General features: G+C 41.1%; 1 protein-coding gene across 1 annotated transcript in view; it reads right to left on the bottom strand.

The window, feature by feature from the left end:
- The window catches only part of LOC136858372 (probable glutamate receptor), a 231,669-nt gene that overhangs the window by 195,370 nt on the left and 16,892 nt on the right, over positions 1–19,407 (bottom strand). Inside the window, exons 4-6 of the mRNA XM_067137865.2 lie at positions 14,319–14,617; positions 8,258–8,406; positions 4,821–5,010 (exon numbers count right to left, since the gene is read on the bottom strand). Of these exons, the coding sequence (XP_066993966.2) occupies positions 4,821–5,010; positions 8,258–8,406; positions 14,319–14,617 (638 nt within the window). The remainder of the gene's footprint in view (positions 1–4,820; positions 5,011–8,257; positions 8,407–14,318; positions 14,618–19,407) is intronic.

Here is a 19,407-nt window from a genome sequence, read left to right on the forward strand (position 1 = left end):
GGGGGAACCACTTCATTGGAACTAATAAATTCACGGCTTTGGTGGACTGGTCCAGAGTGGTTACTAAAGGACGCCGATTCGTGATCATGGACTACGCCAACATTAGAAGTGACCGAAGAACAGAGAAGGACCCAAGTGACCTTAGCAGTGCCGAACACCACAGTAGAGTTCATAAAACGGTATTCTACGCTGTCACGCTTAGTGAGAGTGACAGCATACTGCATCAGATTCATTCGCAAGCAAGGAACCCACATTTTAAAACAGTAGGGGCGTTGACAAGTAATGAACTACGTGCAGCATTAGACAGATGCATCAAGATTTCACAACATGTGGTCTACACTTAGGGAATACCCGAACTGAAGAGAATCAAACAAGTTCCAAAGCAAAACAAATGGTATGGGTTGGTGAAAGACTCGACAATTCAAACTTAACATTTGATGCCAAGCATCAGCTGATTTTTCTTCCAAAGCATCACCTAACAAAATTCATAGTATTGTCAGAACATCTGCGGTTATTGTATGCTGGACCACAAATTTTACTAGCAGCACTTCGAGAAAGTTATTGGGTTCCTACAGCGAAATCAGTGATCAAGTCTGTCTTGCATTAATGTCTTAGATGTTTTAGGCTGAAGGCTAGAGTTTCTCAGCAACTAATGGGAAAGTTACCATCACCTCGGGTCGAACCATTTCGACCGTTTCTCAAAACTGGTGTAGACTATGCAGGCCCACTCATAATCAAGTATGAGAATACGTGGAGCAAAACAACACTAAAATTCTATTTCTCCGTATTCATTTGCCTGTCAACAAAGGCTATCCATCTACAAGTAGTTAGCAATCTGTCATCAGAAGCTTTTATAACTGCCCTCAAGAGGTTTACAGCAAGAAGAGGGAAGAGTGTGCTCATATATACAATGACAAAATTAACAATAATTGCAGTTGAGAAGGTGCCTTCAGTCATTCACCAAAAGACGTAAGTCGCTCTAAAATTTACATAGATTAATTCAGGAATTTTATAACATGAGAAGCTTGATGGCTCACAGTCTTCGGCCAGCAGGTCTACAGAAGGTGTCACTGTACTAAGATTAGATTTCTTTCGTCCTTGTAAGTTTAAACCTTACTTTCTCTTTCTTCAGTCGAGAAGTGTGGGCCGTTATGCCTCCGTAAATAATTTCTATTTTCGAGGGTAGCATTGATATTAGTGGGGTAGGGGTACTTGTACAGCAGTGTACTACTACTTTATACTGTGATGATGACCGAAGCCGTCATGGTTGAAGATTCATACCCCACAAGGGGCCAACTGTATTCTGATGTAACACAAACTCTCGGGGGTTATAAACCCTGTGTATTGTAAATATTAGGGAAGCTAAGGCATCGGTTTGTCTGTGTAAATTCCAGAAGGGGTTACATCCTCCATTGCTAGCTTCTGTAGACCTGCGGGCCGAAGATTGTGACTGTGCTGTATTATAGGATTGTACATATTTTGAGCCATCGAGCTTCTCATGTTGTGAGATTCCTAAATTAATCTGTGTAAATTCTAGATTGACTCATCGCTTTTGGTGAATGACTGAAGGCACCTTCCCAACTGCGATTACTGTTAATTTTGTTCAAAATAATAGTGAAAGAAAATAAATAAACTGCAAATGTGGTTTTGTTAATTAAACTTAAATTCTGGTTAGTGCTTGTCCAGAAATTCACTCCTCACTATTCTTTACCCCGTCTGCTCCGCGGAAATAAGTAATAATAACAATAATAATAATAATAATAATAATAATAATAATAATAATAATAATAATAATAATAATAATAATAATAAATACTATATGGTTCTTACACAAAGGCATCTAATAATGCATCAAGGATTCTTCATAATTTGAAGGATGTTTCGGTGACCATAGCTCTAACTGAAAACTAATATGGTTTGTGAGGCTTTTCTCTTCCATCTTTTCCAATTAACGTTAGTCACCTGGGCCACTTTCTCACTTCTCATGGACCTTACCCCCTGGTCGATTCACTCATTTTTCCATTCTGTATTGTCCTCATTCGATTTACCCTGGAATGCCCTGACTAATTACTTTGTAAAATTACGTCTCCAGTAGGGAATCATAATTTGTTTCACGAAGTGAGAACATCAGTTAATTAAAATGTTGCAAAGTTTGGGGTGGGAAGACTTGGGAGAAAGTAGAGGAGCTGCTCGAGTAAGTGGTAAGTTCCGAGCTGTCAGTGGAGAGATGGCATGGGAGGACATCAGTAGACGAATAAGTTTGAGTGGTGTCTTTAAAAGTAAGAATGATCCCAATATGAAGATAAAGTTGGACTTCAAGAGGACAAATTGGGGCAAATATTTGTTTTTATGAAGGGGAGTTAGGGATTGGAATAATTTACCAAGGGAGATGTTCAATAAATTTCCAATTTCTTTGCAATCATTTAAGAAAAGGCTAGGAATACAACAGATAGGGAATCTGCCACCTGGGCGACAGCCCTAAATGCAGATCAGTAGTGATTGATTGATTGATTGAAAATTGATAGTGCTCAGGCTCCTCAATCTAAAAAAATCCATCGTTGGCCCAGTGTGGCAGCGTGCTTGTCAATTGGACTGCCACACTTTTCCAAGACACTGGCTAGCACACTGTTGAGACACTAGAGTAAACCTCCGGTTTAAGTGACAGTGGATATAGGGGAGATAAATGTCTACACAAAAGCTTGCCTAGGCTTGCACAAATACAAATTCTGGTTATTTTCATTATTTTCATTGTGACATGATTACTGATTACACCATAGCTTACCTTCTTATTGTCAATTTAATATCTTCCAATTGCTCTTCTTTGCAAGGTACTTTTTTACATTTTTTGCGAGTTGCTTTACGTCGTACCGACACAGTAAGGTCTTATGGCGACGATAGCATAAGAAAGGGCTAGGATTGGGAAGGAAGCAGCCGTGGCCTTGAAAAAATGAAATGGCGTATGGCTTTTAGTGCCGGGAGTGTCCGAGGACAAGTTCGGCTCGCCAGATGCAGGTCTTTTGATTTGACACCGTAGGTGACCTGCGCGTCGTGATGAGGATGAAATGATGATGAAGACGACACAGACACCCAGCTCCGGTGCCAGCGAAATTAACCAATTAAGGTTAAAATTCCCGACTCTGCCGGGAATCGAACCCGGGACCCCTGTGACCAAAGGCCAGCACGCTAACCATTTAGCCATGGAGCCGGACAGCCGTGGCCTTAATTAAGGTATAGTACACGAACCTTTCTTGATCCCAAGTTCCGATTCAGCACTAGGGAGCTCAGGTATCAAGAAAAGGATCGCGAGCCCCCGCATTTGCCTGATGTGAAAATGGGAAACCAGGAAAACCATCTTCACAGCTGCCAATAGTAGGGTTCGGATCCACTATCTCCCGAATACTGGATGTTGGCCGCACTTAAGCGACTGCAGCTATCGATCTCGGTAAGTTATTTTATATTGTATAGTTGCAACTATAGGTAACACATGACCTACGATTACCTTCCTCCAAATTAACGATCATTCATAATTTCCTTATCAAAACAGGCATTCATACAAATAAAAATCGCTGAAATGATGTACTAAATAACGTACTAAAAATTGCACACCATGAGAATTTCCGGAGCAGACTTACAATATAATCGTTGTAATGAAACGTTATGCATGTGCAATGTACTTTTAAACAATTTTGAACTCTGAAATGTAACCGATTTTTCACAGAGGATACATAATTTGAAAATTACTTAAGAACAGAGTTGTGAATACTTCACAAGGAACTGTTAATATTGCTATGGCAGATCTGGTAGTCATGTAACTTCCAATAATTTCTGTGGCAAATGTATCATACAGTTGTGAAGGAAAAATAATTCCATGGTTTTCTGTAGTAAGTTATTAAAGTATAACGAGAACTCCGGAATTTATCTAGGGAGAGCTGCCTCTGTGGATCAGCGGTAGAGTGTCGGCCTCCGGATCCCAAGATAGCGGGTTCAAACCCGGCAGAGGTAGTCGGATTTTTGAAGGGCGGAAAAAAATCCATTCGACACTCCATGTCGTACGATGTCGGCATGTAAAAGATCTCTGGTGACACATTTGGTGTTAACCCGACAAAAAATCTCAGCCATAGACGCCCACAAGAGAGTTTCGGTTTACTCGGTCTGCCATCTAGTGGTGGCCTAGAGTAAAACGGAACGTCGAAATTGACGAGCAGACAGCCAGATGGCGTCAAATTGAAATGTCTGCACACGGTAGCTGAGGCCATACGATTATCATTATTATCTAGGGAGTATGTTGAGCTCGAGTTGTATTTATTTTATCTTTGAGCGAATAACTACAAAATTAAATATGATAATACAAGTGCGTAAATATAAAGCTAATAAAATACAAAGGAATTCTCAACCTAAATAAAGAGCAAAACTCTCAGCACGGGAATATACTGTTTAACTTCTGCGTTTAAACTCTTTGAACCGCAGTCTCGCAATATATCGGCTGTCGTTTACGTCTTGTTCATTGTGTGGTTTTTGGACAAAGATGCTTTAGCGCGTTATTCTGATGAATTTATGTATTTAAAAAAACAAGTGCACGCAGGTGCGATAAAATGGATCTCAGAAAAGAAACAACAGTAAAATTTGCAACAATAGATAACTGTTGATTGTCGAATGTCCTTATATTTTTATACCATATTGATCATTGGATCCATGAGCAAAATAGTCCTCTTAAAACGACAATAATTATCAGCATCATACCAGTCGTAGAATGTTAATATGTCAATTTAGCATATATGGGTTTAGTATAGAAGTCTGGAGAAAATATGTGATACATTCACCTGGGTACTGTGAGTACAGAAGAAAGTCCACCACTGTAGCTGGAGGATAAGAGCAAGAAGACCACCAAGAGGCAGCACACAAAGTAGCGCAGGGGTAACCGATGATCTTCTGATGGTACCTGCATCACTAACATACCTAGAGCCAGTAGACAACACTCACTCCACGACGTGAAGCGACCGGGCTTTGAACCTGCTCAACAGAAAAAGAGAACAGATTTTTAAGAACATTATAGTTAATATTATTATACAGCAATCAGAATTGATGGTACTATGTTTTCTCCGTCCGAAGTAGTTATAGGTGTTAGGCAAGACCGTAATATTTGACCTTTGTTGTTCATGTAGTCGATCATATTCTGAAAGATATAAAATTCCAAGGAGGGATTCAGTTGTGTGGAAGTGTAGGAAGCAGCCGGGCGTACGCCGACGACTTGATGTTAATGGAAGACTGCATTGAAAACCTGCAATGTAAACTCTTGGAGCTTGAAAAGTGGCTCGGCGATTATATGAAAATTAGCTTTTCCAAGGCTAAAGCGATGCCAATAGGGAAGAAACCTAAGAGGATTAGATATCAGGTTGGGAGTACAAACCTGTCACTGGTGGATCGCTTCAAGTATTTAGGATGTGTATCCAGCCAGGATGATAGTGAAATTAAATCGAGAGGCAGCAAAGCTAATTCAGTGAGCTTACAGTTGCGATCATCGATAGGCATATTCTGTAAGAAAAAAGTGAGCACCTGCACGAAACCAACTCTGCTTTGCTCTACGGGAGTGTATGGTAAATGGACTCAGGATCTTATTCATGAGTTGGATATGAGATTCATGCGTAAGAGAATGACTGCTAGTACAAACGGGTAGGAACAATAGTAGGAGGGTACTCGGAATGAGGAGATAGGCCTAAAGGCTAAGTTAGAAATTAACTCAATGGATGGAGCTGTACATATAAACCGACTTCGGTGGTGGGGCCATATGAAGTGATGGAAGAGAATAGGCTATCTAGGAGAATAAGGGAATCGGCCGTGAAGAAGTAGAGAAGGCCAAGGTGACGGGGGATAGACTCACTTTTTAATGATTTTTGAACTAACCTAGGTCACAGTACTAGTTATATAAAGAGGAACATTTAGTAAATTTATTGAGGCTTGTAGACTGAACGCCAAAAGGCAGAACTCAGGACGGAAACCTCTGTCGCAGATGCGTCAGAGAGAAAGAAACACTGGCTCACGTCCTGGGTTCTTGCCCCTACGGCGAAGTACTGAGAAACTCACGTCACCACAAGATAAGATCACTGATTGCAGAAGAACTCCGTAGCAAAAACTTCCGTGTATATGAAGAAGTCCACGGTTTGTCTACGACAGGGAGCACAAGACGAATTGACATAATTGCCTTTAAAGATAACGACACGAAAGGCTTCATTATCGATCCGACTATCCGATTCGAGCACCATGTCGGCCAGTCTACTGAAGTTCATCTTGAAAAACAGAACATCTACGCGCCCACCATTCCGTTCTACAAAAATAAATACCAGCTGAATGAAGTAGAGATTATCGGCCTAATGATTGGTGCTCGTGGCACAATACCTGCCTTGTTCGTAGAATTCTGGAAAAAGTTCGACCTGCCCATCAACAGCATTGAAAGAATAGTTACCACCACCATACGTGGATCAGTACAAATCCTGAAATCTCACCTGTTCGGACCTCCATAATCTAAGAAATCCTTATTATCACTATATTTCTATATGATAAAAACTTTCTCTATCCTGATATGCTTTACTTTGTCCATTGTGGCAACCCGTAATTGCGGGAAGTCGTTGATTCGTTCAATAAATATATATATATGAAGATGTATGTATGTATGTATGTATGTATGTATGTATGTATGTATGTTAATATTTTTAATAAATGCGTTCCAGATGGGAGATATTCAAGTTGTAAAGCTTGCTTACAATAGCATAGCAATGAAATTAAATAAAAACGTACAATTTCGTAACAACAAGAACATAAATACAACAAAAGAACTGCCGTATTTTTAAAAACAAAGTTTTACAAGAAAGTGCCGTTACGTGATCAAACGACCTGACCGAGTACCTCCCAGACGCCCTGGAGGGCATGGCTGGCCTTTCCTTGTATTGTGCTTTCGTCTGGTTTCCTGGTGGACCTTCTGGAACGGAAAACGAGAACCCTCTCTCTCCTGCCGCACTACTTCATCACCCGAGATATAATTACGAGGCCGCCGCAAACGACCAGTTGTTGTGTCGAAGAGTCGAGTGAGTAGTGGACTTGGACGGCACTAGTACTGGCTGCCGTCAGTGTCCCACTAGAGTATGAGTATCATCGTACTACTGTACGGAGCACTGCGTCTATACTACGAGGACTGTAGACCGTCGTGGAGTTAGTGTTCGGAACAGCTGGGGTGATTAAAATTGAAGCAAGGTTAAATGTTGTAAGATATATTGTAATGCAGGTTAGCAATGTGGAGTTGTTTTTATTATTGTGTGACCACTGCTTACTTGTCAGTGTTAAGTAGTTCACTGTGTTACACAACTTTCTCTGGAGTCGAACCAAGGAACTGTCGTTGTGGTGGCCTGTAGCCCTGTGTTCGTACCTGTCCACCTGCAGCTGTTGTGTGAGGTAACTGACTGGACTTGCGAGCGAAAGTGAAAGTAAAGCGAGCTGTCAGTCAATAGTATCACCTGTTTCAGGTAATACCAGTGAATCGGACTACATATCTACTGTGAGGATGGACAGAGACTTTGATAGAGAGCAATTGGTGGGTTTAGTCATTCATGGCCAATTATTTTGTGTTTCTATATACACTGGCGAAAAATGAAATCCCAATACCAAGAAGACATTAGTTTAGAGGAATGCAATTTATGCTAAGCAATTGTCTAGGTGAAAATTCACAGCCTGTTTCCAGTCATTCGACAGGGTCAGAAATGGAATGAATGACGCTCCTGTCTAGCGTCGAGGATAGGAAATATGCCGGCTGCCGAAGCCTGTCATACTCCTCTGGGGTAATGATTAATGACTGACAGATTAAAGGAAATGATATTGGATAAATGTTGCTGGAATGAAAGATGACAGGAAAAATCGCAGTACCCGGAGAAAGACCTGTCCCGCCTCCACTTTCTCCACCACAAATCTCACACGGAGCGACCGAAATTTGAACCAAAATTGATTCGAACCTGCCAACCATAAGGCGATCGCGTGATTCTCCCTCCCGTTCGACAGTCTCAAGGTCCCATAACACTGAATTGAAATTGTTTAACTCAGTACATGTTACTTAGAACGAGGGTTTTGGTTTTCCTTTTTGCATATTTTTGAGCTGATATTGAAACTCGAGGTTGTCTTTAAGATAACGACCATGGTAATTACAATTTATATTTCTGTATTGTTATATGAAACATTATACTTACAGGAAGTTTACTTTTAACAAGGTTCTTACCTATTGTCCTTCCTAGGCCATAAAGAGTAGCCACAGAAATAAGGAGAGAAATTCCCACTGCCAACCACATGCTCTTTGTGAAGGGAAGCAAAGGTACCATCCAGCTTGGCAGTAGGTGGGGTTTAGGCGCAAGGCATGTCACCGCCGTCCTGTAGACAAAGACAATAGCCATGAGAAATGGAGAATGTTTATCAGCAAGTTACATTACATGCATACATCTTCATTATAGACTGATGCCTTTCAGCGTTCAGTCTGCAAGCCTCTTTGAATTTTCTAAACGCCTCCACAATCCTCTACTTGTAACTTGCTCTAGAGCCCCATTTAGTTCCATACCTCTTATCTTTAAATCATTAGAAACTGAGTATAACCATTATCGTCTTGGCCTCCCTCTGTTTCTCTTGCCCTCCATGACCGAGCCCACTAGGCAACCTATCCTTCTCCATTCGTCTCACATGACTTCACCACCAAAGCTGGTTAATGCGTACAGCCTCATCAGTCGAGGTCATTTATAACTTAGCCTTTATCTCCTCATTCCGAGTACCTTTCTGCCATTGTTCCCATCTGTTTGCAACAGCGATCATTCCCGTTATTTTCCTGTCTTTAACTTCTAACTTATGAATAAAATATCCTGAGTCCACCCAACTTTCCCTCCCGTAAAGCAAAGTTGGTCTGAAAACAGACCGGTGTAAATATAGTTTCGTATAGGAGCATTCTTCTTTCTTACAGAATACTGTTGATCGCAACTGCGACCTTTCTGCATTAACTTTCTCGCACCTTTATTCAATCTCACTTACTACACCACCATTCTGGGAGAACACACAACCTAAATACTTGAAATGACCTATCTGTTCCAGTTTTACATTACTTACCTGATATTCAATCTTCTAAGGTTTCCTTACCTACTGACATCATTTTAGTCTTGGCTGATTTTCATATCAAACTAATTGTAACTATTTTCAGATTCCAAGATATTAGATTGCTGACTTTCAGCAAAGTGTACCATTAACACAAAGTCATCGGCATAGGCCAAACTGCTTATCACATTTCCACCTAACCAAATTCCTCCCTGCCCTTTTATATCCTTCGGCAGAAGACCTACTGTACGTAAACTATGAACAACAAAGGTAGATGATTACAGCCTTTTCTAACACCTGTAAGTACCTTGAACCAAAAACTCATTCCACCATAAATTCTTACTGCAGCCCAGCTGTCATTATAAATGCCTTCGGTTGCTTTTTATACTCTGCCTTTATTCCCATAATCTTTCAGCACCGCTTACACCTTTTCCCTCGGTACTCTGTCATATGCCTTCTGTAGAATATTCGCGATGTGGCTAGAAACGGAACATTCTAGTTTCACCACCGAGAAAGCGCGTGGGTAAACCAGACGAAGAGTACATTACACGGGAAGGCCGTCCATGCCCTCAGACTGGGAACTCCCAGTTGATTCACTAGTCCCTTCCATGAAATACCGAAAAGGGCTACCACAGGGCTGGCACACAACAATATTAACAGATGAAAGACTACGGCTTAGAGTACTAAATTAATTAATTCATTTTCGCAGCCAACTCCACTTTTGTAACAATAGCTGTGGCCCAAGAATTTCACTTGGCACTTGATATAACACACTTCAATGTAATTCAAATACACATAAACTTTCCAGTTCCTATCTATATTTACATAAAATTTAACATTCGTGGAATAGAATTTAATTGCGTACACAACTAGTTTACCATTAAAGAGTTGAAAACTAAGCTCCTTGTTTTCGATTTCAATATACCTGCACACATTGTTGACAGCCACTGATTTTATCAACTGTAGCTGCCTTTTTTCAATATTTCTTCCTCAGCACCTTTTCTTTTCCCTTCAATCTCCAAGATTCTATCATCTGGATACTTTCGTTTAACTGACCTTTTGCCTTTAACTTTTCTTGGCAGATACGCTGGCAATCCACCTAAAATAGTTGGTAAATAATCAGGTTTGAATTTTGATCTGTCATACACGAATAACCTTTCCTCACCGTTGGGAACCTGATACGAAACTTCACGCTGTATACATTGCGACTCAAAATTCTTAATGCACTTGACACTCGGTGTTGTTCACCACCGAGAAATCGCGTGGGTAAACCAGATGGAGAGTACATGCCCTCAGACTGGGAACTTCCAGTTGATTCACTAGTCCCTTCCAGGAAATACCGAAATTTGCAATATCCTATAGCCACTGTTTATATAATACTTGCTCTTTTGGGAAAATTAAACATGATACGTACTCACTTATAACACATTTTACGCCATAATTATTCGTACAGGCCGGTACACAATATTTTACAGGCATGTTAGTTCCGAGAAAGAAAAAAAAATGTGTCGGCTAAAACCACGGCTGTCTCTAGTCATGGTCGGGTTGTGATAAATGTGGCAACGTCGCAGCTCATCCACTCAGCTGACCCGAGTGCCATGTTTAAAACACACTTTGATTTGTACCGGTATTTTCATTATATGATGTCTTCAGTGATGTGAAAAATTTATAATTTTGCCAGATAAATGTGCAGTGCCGAGGTGCGCAAGCAACTACGATATACCAGGGAAATTAGAGGATACGTAAGTTATTTTCGATTGTATAAAGATCTTGATCTTCGTAGTATGTGGATTCCTTCGATCCCACGCACAGTCAACGCGCAGATCAGAGGTGTGTTTTAAACATTTTCAAGATAGTGAGATGAGCTTTACTGAGAAATACATCGATAAGGACGAAACGACGCAGCCTATTTCCGCAACAGCGATCACCTCGTTTAGTGCGAGTTAGAATGAACTAGAATTAACTGATTTTAGCGTATAGTGCATGTTAACTGTGACTGTCTACCGAATGAAGATCTTACGAGATGAACCTCCTAATTTGATAGTCTGTAGAAATTCTTTAGTTCCAGAATGGAGTCAGCTTTCATCTCTCATAAAGTTTTGTGACCGTTATGTTTTACCGGATGATTGTAGCCCAGACTGATGTATCTTTATAACAGCTGAAGATGTAGGAAGGCGCTGAGAATTGCTTAACAAGGTAGATATTTTACGTAATCAGTTTGTTCAAGTTTATATTTAGGCCTAATTTGTATGCAGGATGCGAAATGCCATAATATGAAAAAGATTAAATAATATTTTGTACTTTCCGGGTCCTCGATATTTGAGAAAATTATCCACTTTTGTTGAAATATCTCGTTCAGAAAATGAGAATACACATATCTTTAAGCGTGTCGTAAAGCGAAAAATTATGAATCTTCGAGCTAACGAGATTCGTGTAAAAGGAGATGTAGACTATAAAAATGGACGATTGTTTGTGGTTGTCAAGAAGACCACAGCATTTTGGTTTCACCTGCCTTTGGTCATTTCAGAAAGGGAATAAGACTTATTCCGGTCAAGCGCATTTAACGGTCAGATTTAGCAACATTGTATAAAGATGTTTTACGAGAAATACATTCATGTGGACTGAAAACACTATGTGCCATAACTGGCAATAATAGGCTGAATCGTGTAATGTTTCATGAATTTATTAAAGACTAAGAAAACAGTGCGTCCTTTCAAATGGATAATGTCCCATAATCATTTTGTCCTCTGCACGTACTTAAAAAGATTCGCTTGGAAATAGTTCTTAGATAAGTGTAAAAACAAAAGGAAATGACAGTGTCATCGTCATAAGGTCTCTAGACAAAATAATACGGTAAGTTATGAATAAACAAATATTTAATGACATTGTACATATTTGCTTTCTTGATTCACATTTTAACTATTTAGCCTAAGACAATGCTGTCAGTGATGTAGGCCATCAATAATCGATCACTGTTTTGAAATACAAGTAATTGGGTCTAGTTATAGGTTGGCAGGACGGTAACCACCTCCTCTGCGACGTTGCTACACACTGTGGTGTGCGCCAAGCCAACACCTTCTAATACTAGTACTAGAAGGTGTACAGGCAACTACGATATGCCAGTAAAATTAGAAGGATGCATAAGTTATTTTCGATTGTATAAGGAAATTGAGCTTCGTAGTAAGTGGATTCCTTCGATTCCATGCACAATCAACAAACAGATCAGTGGGGTATGTAACATTTTCAAGATAGTGAGATGAGCTTTATTGAGAAATACATCGACAAGTACAAAAAGACGTATTTCCGTAACCGCGATCACCCCGTTTATTGCGAGTTCTAATACTAGTAGCCTCTTAGAAGGCGGTGGCCAGGCCCAGCGATCCGAGCCTGAGCCCGCTGACGTCACAACTTCCAATAATAATGTTATTGGCCTTTACGTCACACTTTTTCGGTTTTCCTGAGACGCCGAGATGCCAGAATCTAGTTCCGCAAGAGTTCTTTTACGTGCCAATAAATCTACCGACACGAGGCTGACGTATTTCAGCACCTTCAAATACCACCGGACTGAGCCAGGATCGAACCTGCCAAGTTGGGCAACATATTCCAGCAACTAGTATAGTGCGCCATGTGTGCTTCTATGCTGGCATCGAATATACTGTATTTTAGGAAGGTCATAACTTAATGTGCATCGTTTAACGACCTATTCCTTGTTCAATTCTACATAAGTTAAACCCAACATATCTTTGTTGTCAAATTCTAATAGTTTACACGATAGAGAAACCTAAAGTTGGGACCGATAGACAACGATTTCTGTGGTAGGAAATATTGTAACAGAGTAATAAGTGACTACTGGAATGTGTCCCCTGTCTCTTATAATGTACAAGGCATATGTACCACATTGTCCGATTCCTTGGCTGAATGGTCAGCGTTGATGCCTTCAGTACTGAAGATCCCGGGTTCGATTCCCGGACGGATCGGGAATTTTAATCGCTTCTGATTAATACTTCTGGCTCAGGGACTGCGTATTTGTGTTTGTCCGAACACGTTCCTCTTTATATTCAGGCAGCACACCAACCACCACCACCACGGAAACGCGCAATAGTGATTACATCCCTTCATATAGGGTTGGCGTCAGGAAGGGCATCCGACCGTAAATCAGGGCCAAATCCATGTGTAACACAGTTCGCACCCGTGACCCCATAGGTGTGGGGAGAACGGTAGAAGAAGATTATCTGCCACATTACTTGTTTATCGACTTTGGAATAGAATCCGTCAAGTAGGATGAGATTCCCTACTGGCTTACGGCTTTACTTACGTACAGCCTACTCTAAAATATTTCGCTACTCACATGAAATACTAATCTTAGTAGTTCGATATTTACATTCATGACACTGTTTAAAAGTCCATTTGATAGGAAACGAAATGCAACCCTCAAACAACAAGCATTTTAAAAAAGTGTAAGCAGTACGAATCTGTGACAAGAGAAAAACATTCAAGTGTCGTTAGCTAAAGGGGTGAGGACGGTGAGACAGAAAAACGAGGGCTTTTGCTTCCTGATCTCTCGTTTGCTTTTGAGATCTGTAGGCTGTCCGTAAACAATGTATGCTATATAAATACAGTGGGAGCAATTGAAGTCAGAATCAGCTGCGCCTTGTGTTTGCTAGATATAACCAAAACGACAGCCATTTACTGAGTTGAATGCATGAGAGATGCGACAACTCAGTCATGCCGTCAACCCCAAATACGATTTCAAGAAAGATTCCCTAGTGTACAAGTTGCAGGGCGTACGACAATCCAAGCTCTTAATAATACATTTCAGGCTGCATGAAACGTTCATCCTAAGAAACTAAGCAGACAGCGTACAGTTCTCAATGGAGAAAAATTAGATAACATCAGTTATCGTTTGTAAAAAATAATTTATTTCCGCTCTGCGCGAACGGCTGATAAGTAACAAGTAACGAACTTAAAATGCATTAATCCATCATACTGTCGTATGGTTGCATCACCACCGCCGAACTCTGCCGATTATTGCGCTCATTAATACAAAAACGACCCCACGGATGGTTCTTATTTTAAATGTTCTAACTCTACATAATGTAGAACAACCCTCTACCGGGGACAAAGTTGATACATAATCAGTCTGTTAAATTTAAAGACTAAATTACGATCAAAATATCACCCTCTTATACGAAAATGATGCGACATACCTGTAGTAGGGCGTGGTAAAGTCAAAAAATTGGAATTCATGATGCCATAGATACATGGACCCGAATGCAATATCGGCGCGATCTTCCGAGATGAATCCAGACAGTCCGTTACCAGAACCGTTCTCCCAGACGACACCCCAGAGCTCGTCGTCTGATACTAGGCGCCAGGTAAAGTTGTGAGCCCGCATATACTCTCGTATCACATTGAATTCAGTGCCTGCATAAACAGGAGGGTCTGCAGTCTCGTTCACTATTGTGTAGGGTGGGTAGTTGAAACTGGCAAGAATTAATTCCTTCCCCTGAAACATCGAGAGCAAGGAGATTTCGTTTAGGTACTAGAGTGAGGCGGACTCTTTCTCAGGTAACAAGCGGTTGAAAATTCACACTCGGCCATACTAAAAGTCGTTTTCCCTCACAAATTCTAGAGGAATGCCAATATTGTACACTTCCTGACACACACATACTAAGATCGGTTGAAAATTTCTGAGGTCTGGGTACAAGAGTGATCGGAAGGAAGGAAGATATTATTAGAGATATTTTTGTGGCTGATATACGGAGATTTATGTACACTTTACCAAGAAAAGTATTTTCCTTTTGATAGTATTTTAACGTGAACCCAACTCAAAACTGTTTTAGGGATGACGGGATGGGAAAGGGCTAAGGATGGGAATGGAATAATCGAGGTCTTAAGAGAATGTGCTAAATGATAACATTCCATGCAAATTTCCCTGAACATAACATAATAGACATCGCTGGATTATTGCTAAGTATAGGCAAAAGAAGCTTGTAGTTTTACCTGGCTACTGATATCGTGATTTTAGTTGCTTGGCCTCCGGGTTCACCTTGAAACCGAGCCACAGGGAGGTGGTTTTTCTTCAAAACTCCCAGTATTCGAATCATAACCGCCTTGGTGCGAAGGCGGTAACTATGCCACTCGGCTATCATACCTCCCTCCGTACAAGAGTCTGCTCAGTGTTGTGTCAGAGAGAGAGTAGGCTTACTTAAAATGTAGATCTTCTCAATCCTAGATACAGTTAGTTTCTGTTAATCTCTGGATATACAGGGTGGTCGGAAACAACGTAAACTGATAAATAATTGGGGAAAAAATGTGAAATATCTCGTCAGATCGCGTCGCGGGCGAATTCAAATGGGTTGTACGAGGTGGTGTTCTAAATCTGTACGTGGTTTATGACCAGCTTCAGAGCACCAATAGAAGAAATAAACTTCTCCAGGGGAGAGACTTGAAGAAGGATCTCCTTGCTGATAGGCTCAGCCCATAGCAAACACGCTACGGTGGCAATGGTTGAAACACATGGTGCGTTAGTGTTTGATGCTCATTTCTCGGCATGTCTCTAAAGCTCGACCAAGCCACGTGCAGATTTATCAATACCGCTTTGTAAAGCGATCTGATTGGCTAACTTCAGCAGCTGACAAAATGACAACAGCGCGAACTATCGACGTATTACTTATCAGTATGACCAACACTGTAACGTTCATATACTTGGTTCACGTTGTTTCTGACCACCCTCTATAGGACTCATCGTCTCTCTGCCTAGGTGTTTAACTAACTATAACTCGAAAACCTCTGGACGGATTGTTGTGGACATTTCTCTGTTAGTTAGAGGATCTCCAGAGAAAGGGTTTCACGTATTAAATACTGAACTCTATTGAATGGAAGACAAGCAGTAACAGCGTCTGCGAAACAACTCAAAGAAATAACGCCACGCGAATGATTTTTTCGGATTACGCTGCCTAATGCATTAAATATATCCACAAACTACTGTATTTGTATAAGGATTGTAACATAAATAGTCCAGCATGAAAGTCCATGGAACCACATACCTATCCTCAAAAGGTCACCGACAATAATAATTTTCTTAAAAATATTTGTTAGCATTAGAAGCCCTACACTAGGTAACGGGAGAGCATTCCTAAAGCTCGGCTTAATGCGGCCTAAATCATTACGGATATCATCAAACTATGTATGTATGTATGAACTGTATGTATGTATGAATGTATGTATGTATGTATGAATTTGAATTTTAAATGTTCTACGAAGAAGTCCGCGGGACTACATGCATATTAACAATCCGTAAACTAAATTTAATAGCTTAATTTTTTCCACATGTTCATCCTTGTGAAGCAAATTAGTTCACGAATCTCTGTTTTAAAGCAGTGGATGGGGGCAGATTCTAGGTAAGTGGAGACTATGACAAGATAACATTCATAAAGAACAACTAAATAATTTCAACTACTCTACTTTAGGAAATACAGTAACTCGTCACTGAGCACACATAAACAAACTCAAAGAAAAGCAGCTAGATATACTAGACTTTAGTCAGCACTGGAAGTGTTACCTGCTGAAAGATATGGTCTAACCTCTGGGAGTCCAGTTTTACCCGAGGATGAGTTAAATCCACTGTACTACAATAGCTACAACTGGTAAGTCTTTGCTTTCCACTAACTGTATTTTTACGAAACACGAAGTATGCAATCCAACACGGTTGACTATTAACCTCTGTCTTATCATTTCAAGGCTCAAAGAATGTCGTTAAACTAAGAACGGTTCTCTAATCAGCGTATACTGTAGTAGGCTACATACTGCTTCCACAGGAGTTTCCTTTCGGATGATGAGTGGTGTAATTGTTAACGAGCTTAACTTTAAGATGATGCAGAACGAAAGGAGTAAGCTAATCATTGCCTTCAGTTAATGGTGAGTTCACGAAGAAGATTTTATATTTATATTTTGCAAATCTAACTATGGACTGCCTGGCCGAGGCGCTAAAGGCGTGCTCGGTTCGCCCGGAAGGACGTGGATTCGAATCCCCGTCAGGAAGTCGTAAAATTTAAGAAACGAGATTTCCACTTCCGGAGGTGCATATGGCCCTGATGTTCACTCATCCTACACCAAAAATGAGTACCAGTTTAATTCCTGGGGGCAAAGGCGGCCGGGCATAGAGCTAACCACTCTACCCCATCACGTGCCGAGGTTAACAATGGTGGAAGCCTTTACCTTCCACTCCTCTAAGGGCCTTCATGGCCTGTAAGGAGGTGACTTTGCTTTGCTTTTGCAAATCTAACTAAATCTAAAGAATATCTTGTAACAAGAATGTAATAAGGGGACTTGAGAAAAGAAAACGGATTCGGCCTCATATTCAACCCAGATCTCATCTCTCACACCATTTGAGCAACTAAGGAAACGCCTTATTGTCCCTTTTGATTAATATAAAGTATTTCAAGATTTAATCCATGTCTACCATCTCAAACCCTGGTCAGAAATCACGATCCTGCATGTCTATTCTACATCTGGGTCATAGTTTCCGAGAAGTATGATCGCCGGTCGAATTCCGGCCGTTGCGCGAGGAAATTTGTAAGTTAAGTCATGTTCCTTCTGTATAGATTCCACATACAGTAAATGGTATCAGTAGTATGTTTACTTAACTCCTTTTTCGTTTTTCTTCGTATGGATGAGACAACACTTTTTGATACACTGTTCAAATAAATAGGGGAACATGATTTTGAACATATGCCATGCTCCACAAAACAACACCTTACACCCTGGTATATTATCAACTAAACCTTTGTACTTTACCGTTGAAGTATACAAAAGAACATGGATGGATTCGCGTTCATTTTCAGAACACAAACGGAAATGTCCAAATAGGGGCGAAAACAAATTTATAACAATCCTCCAGCGTGGATTTTTATCACAGTTGGATAACTTCAGTATGGTGTATTTCCTCCACGAGCATTTATCACAGCTTGGTACCTACGTGGCACTTCTTCAATGAGAGCCTGTTCGAGATGATGGGGAGTCTATGGTGGAACAGGACGCCCGTGAACACTTCTGTTCAGCCTATCCCACACATGCTTGATGGGATTAAGGTCGGGACTAACTGCTGGCCATTCCATCTTTTGAATGTCCAGTTCTCGACAGCTCTGGTGATGCGCGCTACATGAGCCCTGGCATTGTCGTGCGTGAGTACGAATTCAGGGCCAACACCGTATGCAGCAAAGAACACATGCTGTAACAGCATCTGCTCGATGTATCCCGCAGAGGTAAGATTAGCACGGACAACGACAAGATCTATACGGCCATCAATACTGATGCCACCTCACACCATCACAGAACCTTGTCCGAATCGGTCGCTTTCCTGGGCAACATTTGGCATGTACTGCTCATCTCGGCGTCTCCATATACGTTAGCGTCCACCACGCTGTGTCAGGGGAAATCTGGACTCGTCTGTGAACAACACAGGTCTCCATTGGCGAAGTTGCCAGTTGACGTGGGTACGGGCAAACAGAAGGCGAGCTGCGCGATGTTGCTGCGTTAAACGGGACACTCGAACAGGACGTCTGGGTCGTAAGGACACTTCTCTTAACCTGTTCCATACTGTCTGGTCATACATCGTGACTCCAGTGACTCTCCTGAGGTCTCTTTGCAGTTCTCTGGCAGTTGCTGAACGACGCCGCAAAGCACAGAATGTCAGATATCGGTCATCCTGTGGGGTTGTCATGCGTCCACGAGCTTGTCCAACCCTCCTTGTGAACTGGCCTGTCTCACTGTAGCGATTCCACAAGCGTTTAATAACTGACGAAGAGACACTGAGATCCACAGCAACACGACGAAAAGTCCATCCTTTCTGGATCAAAGTGACGGCCCTTGCGACGTGAACCCCATTAAGATGTCTCATGGGATGTGCTGGTTGACGTACAACGTGCTCAAATGACCGCAGTAGTCTGTGTACCTCACAACGACACACGGACGCACCGCTATTCACTTTGTTTTGAGGGGTCACCAGACAGTTTAATGCATGGCTACGCCTACAGATGGAGTATAACTTCGATTCGACATGCCCTGAGTACCTAAGGTCTCAAGGTATGCTGTAGGACCATTGAAATCCCATCTACTAAATTAACGTTCACATACCAGACGTTACAAACCATGTTTCCCTGATTTATTGAATTGTCTATTTAAAAATAATACTGTACATTGATAATCACCAGTGTTCTTAGGTACGGACTATATAAATAGTTAACCATTGAAAAAAAACTCATACCGAGCTTGGTAGCTGCAGTCGCTTAAGTG

Source organism: Anabrus simplex, chromosome 1 (assembly GCF_040414725.1).
Source record: "Anabrus simplex isolate iqAnaSimp1 chromosome 1, ASM4041472v1, whole genome shotgun sequence".
In the NCBI taxonomy this organism is placed as follows: domain Eukaryota; kingdom Metazoa; phylum Arthropoda; class Insecta; order Orthoptera; family Tettigoniidae; genus Anabrus; species Anabrus simplex.